The 14551-nt window shown below is 44.3% G+C and overlaps 1 protein-coding gene across 3 annotated transcripts in view; it reads right to left on the bottom strand.

Moving 5' to 3' along the window:
• Positions 1 to 1639: 1639 nt before the first annotated feature.
• LOC117880708 (guanylate cyclase 2G-like) overlaps positions 1640 to 14551 on the bottom strand; it is a 50597-nt gene continuing 37685 nt past the window's right edge. The window contains exons 18-23 of one of the 3 annotated variants that reach the window (XR_004646596.1): positions 13667 to 13841; positions 10853 to 10951; positions 8870 to 8961; positions 7446 to 7553; positions 4275 to 4474; positions 1640 to 1827 (exon numbers count right to left, since the gene is read on the bottom strand). Coding sequence is in view for 1 of the 3 variants with exons in the window: in XM_034777113.1 (XP_034633004.1) it covers positions 7470 to 7553; positions 8870 to 8961; positions 10853 to 10951; positions 13667 to 13841 (450 nt within the window). In the remaining 2 variants the exon portion in view is untranslated. Of the gene's footprint in view, positions 1828 to 1873; positions 4475 to 7445; positions 7554 to 8869; positions 8962 to 10852; positions 10952 to 13666; positions 13842 to 14551 lie in introns of those variants that run through there. The other 2 variants (XM_034777113.1, XR_004646597.1) reach the window with 2 other exon arrangements.

Raw genomic sequence — 14551 nt, 5'->3', positions numbered from 1 at the left:
CATGGCTTGATTTTTTGTTTCTATAATAATGGGAAATAATGACGCTGATCTTTCTTTCCCCAGTCTCTGCAGTTATGTTAGGCCAGGTCTACACTACACCCCTAATTCGAACTAAGGTACGCAACTTCAGCTACGTGAATAACGTAGCTGAAGTTCGAAGTACCTTAGTTCGAATTAGTTCGAACTTACCTTGGTCCACACGCGGCAGGCAGGCTCCCCCGTCGACTCCGCGGTACTCCTCTCGGCGAGCTGGAGTACCGCAGTCGACGGCGAGCACTTCCGGGTTCGACTTATCGCGTCCAGACTAGACGCGATAAGTCGAACCCAGAAGTTCGATTTCCAGCTGTCGAACTAGCGGGTAAGTGTAGCCAAGGCCTTAGAAAAGTGAACGGCAAGGGCTTACACATGCTGTTCACATCTCCCCTTTGAACTGGTGTGGTGTGAAATGGTGCTTGTTTCTATTATGCAAGAAACACAGGGGCATGGCTAACTCAGCACTTCCCAAAGCGGAGCCCCCTTCAGAAACAAACGAACAAACAAAAAGCCCGCCAGTTGTAGCCCCCTTCCACTGGGTTTTGTTAAAGATTTCCCCAGCTCAGTTTAGGACTCCATCCTGCAAGGGGCTGAGCACTCAGCCATGATCCAGTGGAGCACATGAGCTGTCCCACTGAAGTCAATAGGATTATTCACGGGTATTATAGGGGGGAGGAATAGCTCAGTGGTTTGAACATTGGCCTGCTAAACCCAGGGTTGTGAGTTCAATCCTTGAAGGGGCCACTTAGGGATCTGGGACAAAATCAGTACTTGGTCCTGCTAGTGAAGGCAGGGGGCTGGACTCAATGACCTTTCAGGGTCCCTTCCAGTTCTAGGAGATGGGTATATCTCCATATATTATTATTATTATCAGGATCAGGCCCAAATGCTCAGCACCATACAAAACTGAGCCCTCGCACATCTCCTGCACTTCCCCTCCTCTGCCTACCCTTTGTGTCCACCAGGGGTCCGAGCACCACACAATGGGAAATGTTGCATTCACTTGCACCTAGAACCATGTTAGCCGTAAAAACTGACTCTGTGGAGAAGCAGAACAACATAATCTAGCATGGCTCCATATGTACAGACACCACTGTTGTCGGCAAGGGTCACGCGCATGACCAGCAGCACAAAAGGCACAAATCCTCACCCCTTGAACTAGAGAAGTATTTAAAGTGCAAGCTCCTTGGGGCAGGGACTCTCTCTCACTATGGATAGCCAATCAGAAGGTGTGATGGCAGCACATGTTAGACGTGCTCAAGCTAGTTCACTAAAAACAGCAGTGGAGTGGCAGCCTGGGGGCAGCATGGGGCTGGCCACTCCTACATATGGAGGGTTCCAGGCAGACTTCTAACTGGGGGGCTCTGCTACGTTGCTTTTGTTGAGCGAGCTAGCGCAAGCAAATCTACCCCCGGTTTGTTCTACGGCTGCCACAAAAGCGCCTCCTGGCTGCAGTGTTCAAACAGCACCTCGTACAATGGGGCCCTGATCTCCGTTGGGGCCCCAAGATACTATCACAATACAAATTATAATAGTAGCAACAATTCTTAGCTGTCAGTTGGTGGCAGGTATTTATCACCTCTGGGACCTCCCACTAGAGGGAGACATGACCATTTCCCGGGAGTGAGATGTGTTGGGCTGTAGAATAGTGTCTGATGGGAAGTGATGGAAGGTCCAATGGTTGACACATTTGAAACCAGATTGAACAAAACACTTGAAAATGTCCAGAAAGGAACATTCTTCCAGTGGGCCAGGAGATGGATGGATAGGTCTTTCCACCAAACTTTTATGTATCTATGATAAAAGAGACTAAAATGAATACAGTAGGTACAATCAGTGTTTATTTGCCCCCATTCATCCCAGTGCCAGCAGTACACATATCTATACATACAGTACCAAAAATACATAACTAAAACAAGAACATAAATACCGGAGTGGATCAGCCCTGAGATCCACCTAGTCCAGTATCCTCTCTCCAGCAGTGGCTAGCACCAGATGCTTCACACAAAAGTGCAAAAAGCCCTGTGGTAGAGAGATGGGGTAATCTGCCTCACATGCCAGTTTTATCCTAATCCCTAATCAAGTTTGGTTTAAAGCCTGAGGCATCAGGTTCTATCTCCTTTCCAATGCACTTTGTTTGCATTCACTATCCTAATTCTGTCTGTTCTTTGTTAGCTATGTAACAATGCTGTCCCTCTTTGAACCGTGCTAAATTCCTGTAAGAGCTGCATCCTTTTCAAACTACCATTTTAATATGCTTGCCTTCTCTCCGATTCATTTACTGGGATCATTGCTACTGATGCTATAATATCCTGTTATGGTTTCTCCATTCCTCCTTCCCACTCCCTCCCAGCTGCACCTGTTTGATACACCTTATCTGACTCTAGGCTGTTTGGGGAGGGATAGCTCAGTGGTTTGAGCATTGGCCTGCTAAACCCAGGGTTGTGAGTTCAATCCTTGAAGGGGCCACTTAGGGATCTGGGGCAAAATCAGTACTTGGTCCTGCTAGTGAAGGCAGGGGGCTGGACTCAATGACCTTTCAGGGTCCCTTCCAGTTCTATGAGTTAGATACATCTCCATTAAAAAAAACAAACAAAAAAAACTTTGTAATCATACACAGCACTACCACAATGAGGCCCATGCCCTGGTTGAGGCTTCTAGGTGCTACCAGAATTATATAATTAATAATTCATTTGACATTGCACATATAGTACTTAACCACTGTAAAAAAGCTAACATACAATTTCAGTGTTAACCTATTACATGAACTATGGCAGCACATGAAAGGCAACACCGCTAACGCTAATGTGGTGGGGAAGCCCTGAAGTAATTCTAATAAAATACGTTTCAAACTTATTGTCCTCCTTATTCCTTGCTAGAGTATTCAGAGATGATACTGTATGTCCACTATTCTCAAATTCTGCACAGGTTCTCTCTCACTCTGGGAACCATTTGCCTAAATAGGTGTAAGGCATCTAATATAGGTAGTTTAATTTATAAGTAGCTTAAAGCAAGGATTCCTATTAGCTGAAATAAGTGACAAACAGAATCCACCATGATGACCTCTGACATAATAGTATCAGATCAGACTGTATTTACCCTTTTGAGCCTATAGTGCACACTCTCCAGACAAATTGTTCTAGCTAGGTTGGGTTTACATTAGGTGGGTGGATTTCCTCACTTCATATCATTAAAACTGCCCATTGGAAGACATTTCAATGAGATGTTCCTGCTTTGAGATATTTCCTAGGCCACAGCAGATCCTGTTGAATGTTTTAGAGATTCACAGAGCATCTTGACTCAAAAAAAAGTTTCACATGGCTTTTTTCCTTCTTTATTTGCTCAGCGTCCCTAACACTAGGTTTCAGCAACTCCCCCCAGCTGCTTTCCTGCCTAAAGCTTTCCAACTGTCCATGCCAGAAGGGATTAATGTGCTCATGTCATGAAATGTGAAGGTTAGACAGTATTGGCTCTGGGTCTACCCTGCACCTTCACCAAAGGGAGGTTCTTTGGTCTATGTTGGTTATCTATCCCTGTATCAGAGGTCTGGTATCACAACTCTTGTGTAGGATGTCTGAACTGAGCTCCCTTGATAGGTTCATTAATGCCGCTACTGACTATACAGCAGCTATGATTTTGTACCAAGGTGAGTCTCACACCCATGTGTTCCCAGGAGCTGAGTGCGTCACAGAATTCCCACAGTCCCTGCCAGTTGTGGAACCAAGCGTCTAAGTGCCATTCCGCCCAGCTGATATTACACCGCTCCCGAGTTAGCCCACGCAACCAGCTGCATGTCGTCATAACACAAGCTACGAAGTTTGGATCCTGATCCCAATTTGGATCTGTCGTTCCCCAAAATTCAGAAGTGATTTGGCATACAGATCCTTAGGAGGTTTCAGCCAAGGCAGTCCCTATCCCAAAGGGGGCAACTCAACCAGTCTGGAACAGTGTGTACAGGCTGCAACGGCAACCCAGCTGCTATTCCCAGGGAATCAAGGAGTGTTCTGACCTACAAGGGAAAGACCTGTAACATTATTTAATGGGGCCTGTAATGCAGAGAAGTGAAAGTGCACTTAACTTTCATTTTGCTCATCTCCCTACTGCACATGGTTGTTAATTTCCCCATTTAATTGGTGTTTACGTTACTAGTATCTGAGGGTTCATTCTGGAATGTGGCTGGTGGTGAGAGATTTTAGCCCATGTTGTTCACAACAATCTATTTCGCTTTTATGAGAGATCACCTTCCAAGACGAGAGAAGACTGGGGTCTGCTGTGGTGGGTGGGGCAGGAAGACATTTGTCTTGAGCTCTAGTTCTGAAGGTCTCTGCCTTCAGCAGTGCAATGTTTGAACTACGATATTAGTCTTCCATTCCTTCCATGTTCCAGTCAAATGGCCTCCGTTTATATTGTGTTCAACATCCCCAGCAATGAGTTCCTCCTACTGCAACGAGAAGATGATGGTCATCCAAAGTGTCAAGAACCATGGGGAGAAGTAGCACAATACCATTCAATTTTCAGTGCAGAGGAGATGAGGACTTCTTTTATATGGGTGACTAACGGTCAGGCCTGATCCAGCATGGAACCCTGCTGCTGACTCTGTTTCCCCTTCTTGGGTTTCTCAAAAACTGCACCCAGTGAGGCTAATAATACCCCTTCTTGGGGTCTGGGTTTATTAAGACATCACCACAATTATAAAAAAGCAACATGGATAATAGCAGCTAAAACAAGTCTTTCTCCTGTCTCCCCGCTCCAGTTTCTTAAGCCCCTCACTGGGCTTCTTTCCAAAAACCCAGCCCCTCCTGCCTAGTGTTTCCTCAAGCCTCTTCCTTTGACAGCTGTTACATCTCTTGAGGTTTCTGCTCCTGCTGCTAACTGCAGGTTGTTTCAGCCAGGCCTTTTCCTCTCGCTGATGAGGGAAGCCCTTTTCCTTGGTCTCTCTCCCCAAATCCCTGCAGGCCTCTCTCCCCAGATCCCCTTATATCAGAGGTTTGGACCTCAGCTCTCTCTCTCTCTCAGCTCCCCGCATCCCTTTGAGCAGGGCACTTCTGCTAGGTTCCCTCTGGGTTTGTCTGGAGAGCCTTCTCCCAGGTCTGTCCTAGCTCCTGATCTACCTCTCTCTGAGGGAAAAGGCTCTCTCTTATAGGAAGCCCTGCCAACGGGCTACCATCACATGATGCCTGGTTACCTGACCCAACCATTGGCTGAAGCCCAAACTCATCACCAGGGTCCTGATGACAAGGCACAGGTGGGACTGAGTCCAAATCCCTTAAAGGGCCAGCCCATCTTGTGACAGTGATTTTCTTCCAGAAGGATCCCAAAATGTTTTACAAATGGATTCAAAAACTGTAGCTCCACTTCTGCAGTCCGGGTGTGGGAGTTTTGCTCATTAAAGTTAAGAAAGGTTTGGCCACTTCAGGACTGGGCTCTTAACACGTTGTAAGAATTATTTCACCTCAGTCTGCCCTTGGTTGGAATGTGGCATAACACTGCATAGCCACCTAGCCTAGGAATTTAGGGTGGTCCTAATTCTTCATTCCCTGAGCTGTCCTCAGCCATCATGGAGATTAACAGCTGCAATGGCTCCCTCATTTCCAGGCTGCCTGTGCTTGGTATAATGGGCCTTACACCAGAAGAGGATTGGGTGTAGCAGAGCTCTGCTTTGCTATGCCTCTTCCTCGCCCCATCTCACCCACATTCTCTCATTCCCCTTACTCTGGATGGGAGGGGAAGGCTGGTGTACACCAGTAGAGAATTATCCTGAACACGGTGGATTCTCCACTGGCATTCTCTAGTTTTGTGGTCACTTGCAGCCATAGGTGCCGCACAAAAAGGCTTTTGCAGACCAGAAAATCTGGCCTTTTGGGTTTTACTTCTCAACCAAAAGGCAAAAATATCTTGGGGGGAAAAAATGCCAATCTCCAAATTCTTGATGTGCCACAGCACAGCGGTGCAAATGTTTCCTGATCTTTTTGCTTCCTAATTATATAAAGCTTTCGAAATGCATAACATACTTCCTGTTTCCAGGATGTTTTTGGTGGGCTATGCATATTAATGCATCATCAACTTACAAGTGGTGAAGATGTTTCGCTCACCTCTTAAAGATTACACTGAATAGCATTGCAACATACTCTCTGTCTTGTCTTCTAATCAACTAGTAAGGGAACATAAATAGGAAGATATAGAACTGCATCTGCTTTGAAAGGGCATCTCCTGGGGGTAGATATAGGATTTGCCAAGGTTTTAATGCAACAAGCCAAATAATCCTCATAGGGGAAAGACTGTGGGCCAAATGTATTACTCATATAGACCTTACTTCTGTCATCAGTTTATGACAGAATTGAAATTTACCCAGTGAATATGCTATAACGTGGTGCAAAGACCAGTTTAATTCCCTCTATTTCTTATGTACCAAAGGTCATATCCTACCATTGATTTTTAAGGAGAACTTCCTATTGGCTTTAATGGTGATTTCTTCATGTGCATCTGTGACAACTGCCATTTTGGTCATGACCAGGGATTGAGCAAGGGAGCTCCAAAACCTTTACATCTTGAGTTTAAATACTGGCTTATCATTGGGAGCTTTAAGAGACTCAGATGCTGTGTGGATTGGCCACACTAATACACACTAAACACTTGGTTACACTTCTATGCCAGCATAGATCCCAGGTGGATTGAGTTTCAAGTGAGTCTAGGAGTTAATGGGCAAGGAATAACCGGCTGTTTTCAGATTTAACAAGCAAAACAGTGTGGCTTGAAAATGTTATTGTAAGCGATAATCCCATCTCATAGCCCAGGAATTGTTATTCACAGTCCTCATGAACCACGACGCCATTACACCGCCGTGCCTCTGTTGAACTCAGACTGTCATGCCGGAATGAGAATATTTGGATAACACACAATAGGGTCAGATCCTGAACAGCGTAATTCCACTGCAGTCAATGGAGCAACGCTGATATAAACTACCCGAGGAGTCAAATTAATGACTCCCAAATCTCCTATATTTCATTAAGGATACGTCTACACTGCATGTTTCCCAGCACAAGCAGACAGACAAACACTTGCTTTGCTCAAGATAGCATGCTAAAACTAGCATGTGTGGACAGTATAGCACGAGCTAGCCACCCAAGTATGGACCTAGGGGATCAGGTGGGCTTGTACTCTGGTGTCTAGCCCATGACGTGCTGGTATTCTTAGCTTGCTAGCTCAAGCAGAACTAGTGCATGCCTGTCTACCTGGACTGGGAGGTACGCTCCCAGCTGCAGCACAAACATACCTCCTAAGAGACAATGCCACGCAAGTAGCTTCAATTGACCCACATGTTAGATCACTCCTCCAGTCCTTGAACTGTATAACTGCATTATCAGCATATGGATTTAACACCCTTCCCTACAGAAACCTTATCACTGTCTTACCTGCAAAGTTTCCTTCAAACGGCCTCACCATTTGTCACTGAACTCTGGGAGAGCCAAGTGAAGGTCAGCTTTTCCTTTTAACCAAAACGTTCTTTGTTCTCCTTTTCCCTGATAACAGAAAGAAGTGAAAGTGGAGTTGTACAAAGAAATCAGGGGCGGGGGGGGGGGGGAGGGGGACCCACATTGATTTTAAGTAGAGTTGGCCAAAACTAGGAATGTCTGGATTGTGGGATAATTTGGTATTTCAGAATTTGGTTTTGTTCCAAATTGTTCAAAGTTTCCCCCAAACTGGAAATCTTGGGGAAAGGAGACATCGTCATGTGGCGTTTTCAAAATGAAATGGGCTCCCTGGAACCATGGCCACCCCTAGATGTGCTGTCACCCAGGACGGAAGACATTTTCGGTGTCTCCCATACTCAAAAGGTGCAATTAAAAAGAAACCCAAAACCAAAACAAAAATCAAACTAACTCCCTCCCTGCCTCCAGGGATTTGGCACCTCCAAGTGCAATGATCCGGTGCCCCACAATGTCAGTGCTCAGGGCAGACGTCCTGACTTCCCACCTCTAAGACCAGCCCTGCCTGAAACCATGGCTGATACTGACTGAAATTCCTACTGTGCTCATGAAATTGACACGCATGTTGATTTCAGTCAGCAGCTGCCTGGACTCCCAGTGTCTGTAGCTGCGGGGCAACCCCACCACAGGAACTGCTTTGGGGCAGGAGACCCCAGGCCTTCCAGACTCCCTGACCAGCTGGGTCCTAGGGTTGTCCACTTGGAAGCCCAGGGTCCCTGTCCCCAGCCAGGGACCCTGGAACTCAAACCATTTTTGTCAAACATTTCAGGTTTGAGAAATGGGTATTTTCCAATGAAACTGTTCCATTGGAAAACTTCTGGCAAGCTCTAACTGTAAGGTCTTTGGAGCAGGAAGCATCTCTTGGTTATACCCTGGTACAGTGGCTAGCATGATGAGGCCATGGTCCCTTACTGGGGCCTCAAGGCACTCCAGCAACATAAGCAATAAAGAATAGTAATATCAACAGAGCATGACAAGGTAGAAACCATGCACAGGATCTAAGAATGTGAGATGCTGAAAGGGCTGTGAAAGCACAAAGACTTCACATCACTGAGTCCTGTTTTTCTGGATTGCTTCATTCTAGTTTGCAAAGCACTGTCCTATGTTAGGCAGATGGTTATCATATACAAAATGATGGTGTCTGATTTAAGTCACACCATAGTACTGAACACCTCTACATGTTTGTTGTTTTGTTTTTACACTGATGCATTAACATCAGCTCATATCCAGGAAAGCATATGTTCTGCATACATTGTACATCCTTGAAAATTCCTTCATATGCTGTCGAATATATTAGATCTACCTATTTGGCATGATAGGCTCCCATTCTGCACTCTCAATGTTCATACCTTTACTGTTATGGTCCCTCTTTCTTGCAAGTCATACCCGCCGATGGATTGCAAGGCATTAGCAGTGGTTGTGGAGACATGGATTCGGAGAGCTACAGCAAAATAAATCTATTTACTTATTTTGTAAATGTATATGACTGGCTGGCTGGGGAGGATTAACTCGTTAAAGGGGCGGGATCAATCTCTTTAGAACCTAATGTTTAGCTTCCTAAAGGTTGTGTTTCATTTTTGGCCCGAATCTTTCCTCCTGTTCAGAAGGGTTTGTAATTAAAATTTAGGCTTTAGTCTGACTCCATTTAAAATGAAGTCACTTGTCAGAAACGGTTTCCAGGGCAAAAGCACGGTATTTATTATATAAACCTCAAACTTTCTCTTTTCATATTTGGTATTGTAACATCCATGGCTATCTAGGTCCTTGCAGTTGTCACTACGCTGCACAATACGGTCATTCAGAGCTTCATGGCATCAGCGGGAAAGAAATGAGCAAGCAAAGACCTCTCCATGTAGCACAGTGGTTCCCAAACAGGGGTTCGTGAACCCCTGGAGGTTCACAAAATGTTACGGGGGTTCTCGGGAAAAAATTCCCTAATGGCGGACAGAACTGTCCATAGGGACCCTGGGCAGCACGGGCCAGCAGTCTGGAACTTTGGGGACTTCCAAGAGCTAAGCAGATCAAAGCAAGCATCTCTATCACGCCGAGGAGATTTAAACTTCAAGACTCCTTTTACGAAATGGAAAGGGGGGTGTATATTTTTTGCTGCTTTTCAAATTAAATAGGCTGCTACTGTTGTTTTTAAATTATTATGAAGAACAAGTTTAAGCTTGTTGTAACGTCCATTGTTTGCCTGGACTGCTCAAGACCTGAATGCTTGTGTAGGAGGAACTCTGAGTTGGCTTCTTAGATACCTTCATGCTGTTTTACATCTGATACTCCTTGATGAAACATAGGAGCCAGAGGCTCCTATAGGGGGGCAATGAGGGTCACGTGCCGCCCCCACGACAGAGTGCCTCCCTGTGGGTCCCTGCCCTTTTTTTCCAGTGGCCCCCGTGGACCCCCCCACTTTTCTGGCAGTGCCCCCCCAGGCCCTGGGGTGCATGGGGGCTTTGCCCCCGCACCTCTTTTTTCTACTGGCACCTCTGATAGGAGTCTTGTCTTATAACAGGCTTAATCAAAAGTGATACAAGGTACAGAAGTGAGATCTTGGAAGAGTGTTGCTGTTTTCATAATGTAATAAAAATACTGTAATGATAAATAATAATTAATAAATAGTGTGTAATAAGCATGTCATAAAAACAAATTTCATATGTCCAAGATCAATGTTTTTATAACTTACGCTGAGGTAAGGGAGAAAATCCATGGAAATATTCATTTTTCAGAGGGGGTTCACAAGACTTGACATTTTAGTGAAAGGGGTTCGCGGGTTGTTAAAGTTTGGGAACCACTGATGTAGCAGTATAGGCTCTATGATGCACAGTCATGTGTGTCTGAGGGCAGTAACAAACATACAAAACACCACGTTCATTTTAAGTTCTTCAAAGATTGAACATCCCAGCTGGTTGTGAAACATGAAACATTGTCACTGTGGATAGCAGTGGACAGAGCAATGAACTGGGACTCAGGAGACCTGGGTTCTATTCCTGGCTCTGGCACAGGCCAGTTGGGTGAGCGTGGGCAAGTCACTTCACCTCCATCCCTCACTTTCCCCCACTGTAAAATAAGGAGCATGATCCTGACCTCCTTTGTAAAGCGCTCTGAGATCTGCTGATGAAAAGCACCATGTAAGAACTGGTTGTTATTATCCGACAACAATGATCTCAGAGGTAAGAACCCTCAGGTTCATCAAACTGGGTTATCAGAGCATTGCATGGCAAAGGTTTGACACAAAAAATGTCAATTAACAACGGGTTAAGTGTAACACTGCCTCTGTGGTTAAAAAAAATTCCATGCAGGATGACTGCAAACTCATCGTAAATGGTACCTACGCAAACTGGTACTTTCCATCCTTGAGGCTGTATTAACAGTGTCTCCAAACAGGCAGTACCGTGGCATTGTGATTCCCACCACTCCTGCAACAACAGGTCCTAAAGTACAAAACAAAGCACAAACCATGAAGCTATCAAGACAGCAAGTGTCAAAGCAATTTTGCCCCGCACTGGGACTCCTAACTAGGCACTGGAGAAGCAGTTTAAATGAAAGAGTGTCATAGTCTCCTATCTGGAGCCCAAGCATGGGACTGTGCAACTCCTAAATTCTAATCCCAGCTTTGATGCCAACTTCCATTCTTGATTTGAGCAACTCATGGCTTATTGTCTCAGTTTCCGCAACTGCAAACATGGCAACAATCCCTAGCTAATCTGACTGTTGCTGTAAAAACTAATATGCGTACAATTTCTAGCTCTGCCAGGGGCCTGCTGGGTAACCTTGGACAAATCACAATCTCACTACGCATCTGTAAAATGGGGATAATAATACTGACCTCTTTTGTAAGGCTCTTTATGATCAATGGAGGAAAAAGAGCTAGGGATTATTAAAACACCATAGAAATGCTCTGTTGTGTCATTAGTACAGAGACATGTATGAAGATCAAAATATTTAGGCAATTATTTCCCCAACATTTGCAGTTGTCACTGAAACATCCTGAGAAAGGAACATAGAAATTGTCATAAGAATGGCCCTGCTGGGTCAGACCAAAGGTCCATCTAGCCCAGTATCCTGCCTTCTGTCAGTGGCTAGTGCCAGGTGCCCCAGAGGGAATGAACAGAACAGGTAATCATCAAGTGATCCATCCCCTGTCTCCCATTCCCAGCTTCTAGCAAACAGAGGCTAAGGACACCATTCCTGCCCATCCTGGCTAATAGCCATTGATGGACCTATCCTCCATGAATTTATCTAGCTCTTTTTTGAACCCTGTTATGGTCTTGGCCTTCACAACATCCTCTGGCAAGGAGTTCCACAGGTTGACTGTGTGTTGTATAAAGAAATACTTCCTTTTATTTGTTTTAAACCTGATGCCTATTAATTTAATTTGGTGACCCCTAGTTCTTGTGTTATGAGAAGGAGTAAACAACATTTCCTTATCTACTTTCTGTACACCAGTCATGATTTTATAGACCTCAATCATATCTCCCCTTAGCGATCTTTTTTCCAAGCTGAAAAGTCCCAGTTTTACTAATCTCTCCTCATACGGAAGCCGTTCCATACCCCTAATAATTTTTGTTGCCCTTTTCTGAACCTTTTCTAATTCCAATATATCTTTTTTGAGATGCGGCAACCACATCTGCATGCAGTATTCAAGATGTGGGCACACCGTGGATTTATATAGAGGCAACATGATATTTTCTCTCTTATTATCTATCTCTTTCTTAATCATTCCCAGCATTCTGTTCGCTTTTTTGACTGCCGCTGCACATTGAGTGGATGTTTTCAGAGAACTATCCACAATGACTCCAAGATCTCTTTCTTGAGTGGTAACAGCTAATTTAGACCCCATCATTTTATATGTATAGTTGGGATTATGCTTTCCTGTCATACTAAAGGAGACAAGTGGTCAATCTACAACAACATCCTGACTTCAACAGGACCAGATGCTTCAGAGTAAGTCTCAAAACGTTCTATAGCAGCAGGCAGTTGTGTAATAACCTGCCCATAAGGGGGATTTCTTCCTGACCTCTGTCAATTTGAGAACCTAGGCCTCCAACATCCCAGCCCTACATACACTGGGCCAAAAAGTTATAGGGGACGTGGCCTTCTCTTCCATTTTTGCAAATGAAACTATTCGGCAAATTTGTGTCAAATTTTTGAATAAGTTTCATGTTGTCTGAAACTGCATTTTTCAGCAAATAAACTATTCATCTGAAAAATTTTGCCCAGCTGTAGAAATTACAGCTCCAATGGTAGGTAATGTTATAGTTCTAGGTCAGTATTTGTGAGATGACCTTGGATACATGCATTATCTTTTCAGGAAGAGTCCTACCACTGAAATGTATGTCTAAATGATCTTGCTGGTATATGCTGCATTGAGTTTCCCCACAAACTCCTCTGTCAGCATAGACTCCAAGCTGTGCCAGCATTGCTTGGATAGGAAATGGAAAGCACCAATTAAGAATGGAGGTGTCATTCTTTAGATGAGTACTAAAGCAGAAGCCCAACGTTACTATAATCATTGTAAAATGTTTGCATAGCACTGTACATTTACACGGTGATTTACAAACACAGGACAGAGCACTCACTGTTAGTGCTTCTGAATGTCTTATATTAATGTTCTACACCTCGATAGAACCTTTCAACCACGGATCTCAGAGCACTTAAAAATAGGAACTAATTAATCTCCCCAGCAATCTGTAAGGACACTGAATGTTAATATTGCCAGCCTCCTGATGGGGAAACTGAGGTACAGAGCAGTTATGTAAGTAGTCAACGTCAGACAGCAAGTCATGGCTGAGGTATGAAGAGAATCCATAATTCCTAACTCCCTGTCTTATGCTGTAACTGCTCAATATGTACTACAATGAATTAAGGATGAACCCCATACCCAAGGTTAAAACAAACATTTGTCCACCAGTTCTTTTCTCAGGCAAAACTCCAAATTAAGGTTGAGGGGAATTTTGGCTGAATTAGGACTGGAGGATAAGCCCCCTTAAAAAATGCTCTCCGGTCTCATCTTAACCTGATGCTTGATTCATCCTGAGGTGAATTACGAATTGATGCAAACATGTGAATTATGTATTTGTGGCTCAATTTATATGGACCGAGAACAAATCTCAGTATCGGAAGCAGGTGAGACTCACGCTACTTACCTGTGTTAATGCCAATCCGCAGCTTCAGCTTCTCTTCGGGCATGTGCTCTATCTTGAAAGGGATCATTGCACTGAGGAAGTGCAAAGACATTGTAGCAATTTCCTCAACGTGCTTCATTCCATTGCGGATGGGAAGGCCACTGGCAACCATGTAGGCATCTCCGATGGTTTCAACCTGTAGCAAGGAAAACTAAGCACTTAGGCAGCACGTTATGTGTCTGGGGCACAGGGCAAATAGCAGCCCATATTAAAGTTCAGAGGGGCAGCCGTGTTAGTCTGTATCCGCAAAAACAACAAGGAGTCCTTGTGGCACCTTAGAGACTAACACATTTATTTGAGCATAAGCTTTCATGGGCTAAAACCCACTTCATCGGATGCATGCAGTGGAAAATACAGTAGTAAGATATATACACAAACAGAGGACATGAAAAAATGTGTGTTGCCATACCAACTATAATGAGAGTCATCAATTAAGGTGGGTTATTATCAGCAGGAGAAAAAAAAAACTTTTGTAGTGATAATCAGGATGGCCCATTTCCAACAGGTTTCAGAGTAGCAGCCATGTTAGTCTGTATCCGCAAAAAGAAGAACAGGAGTACTTGTGGCACCTTAGAGACTAACAAATTTATTAGAGCATAAGCTTTCGTGGACTACAGCCCACTTCTTCGGATGCATATAGAATGGAACATATATTGAGGATATATATATACACACATACAGAGACCATTAACAGGTGGGAGTTGTCTTACCAACTCTGAGAGGCCAATTAATTAAGAGAAAAAAAAAACTTTTGAAGTGATAATCAAGATAGCCCAGTACAGACAGTTTGATAAGAAGTGTGAGCATACTTACAAGGGGAGATAGATTCAATGTTTGTAATGGCTC

The sequence above is a fragment of the Trachemys scripta genome, chromosome 7, assembly GCF_013100865.1.
Source record: "Trachemys scripta elegans isolate TJP31775 chromosome 7, CAS_Tse_1.0, whole genome shotgun sequence".
NCBI classification, from domain to species: Eukaryota; Metazoa; Chordata; order Testudines; family Emydidae; genus Trachemys; species Trachemys scripta.
The sequence above is the reverse complement of the archived record's forward strand: the minus strand, read 5'-3'. Positions and strand labels throughout refer to the sequence as shown.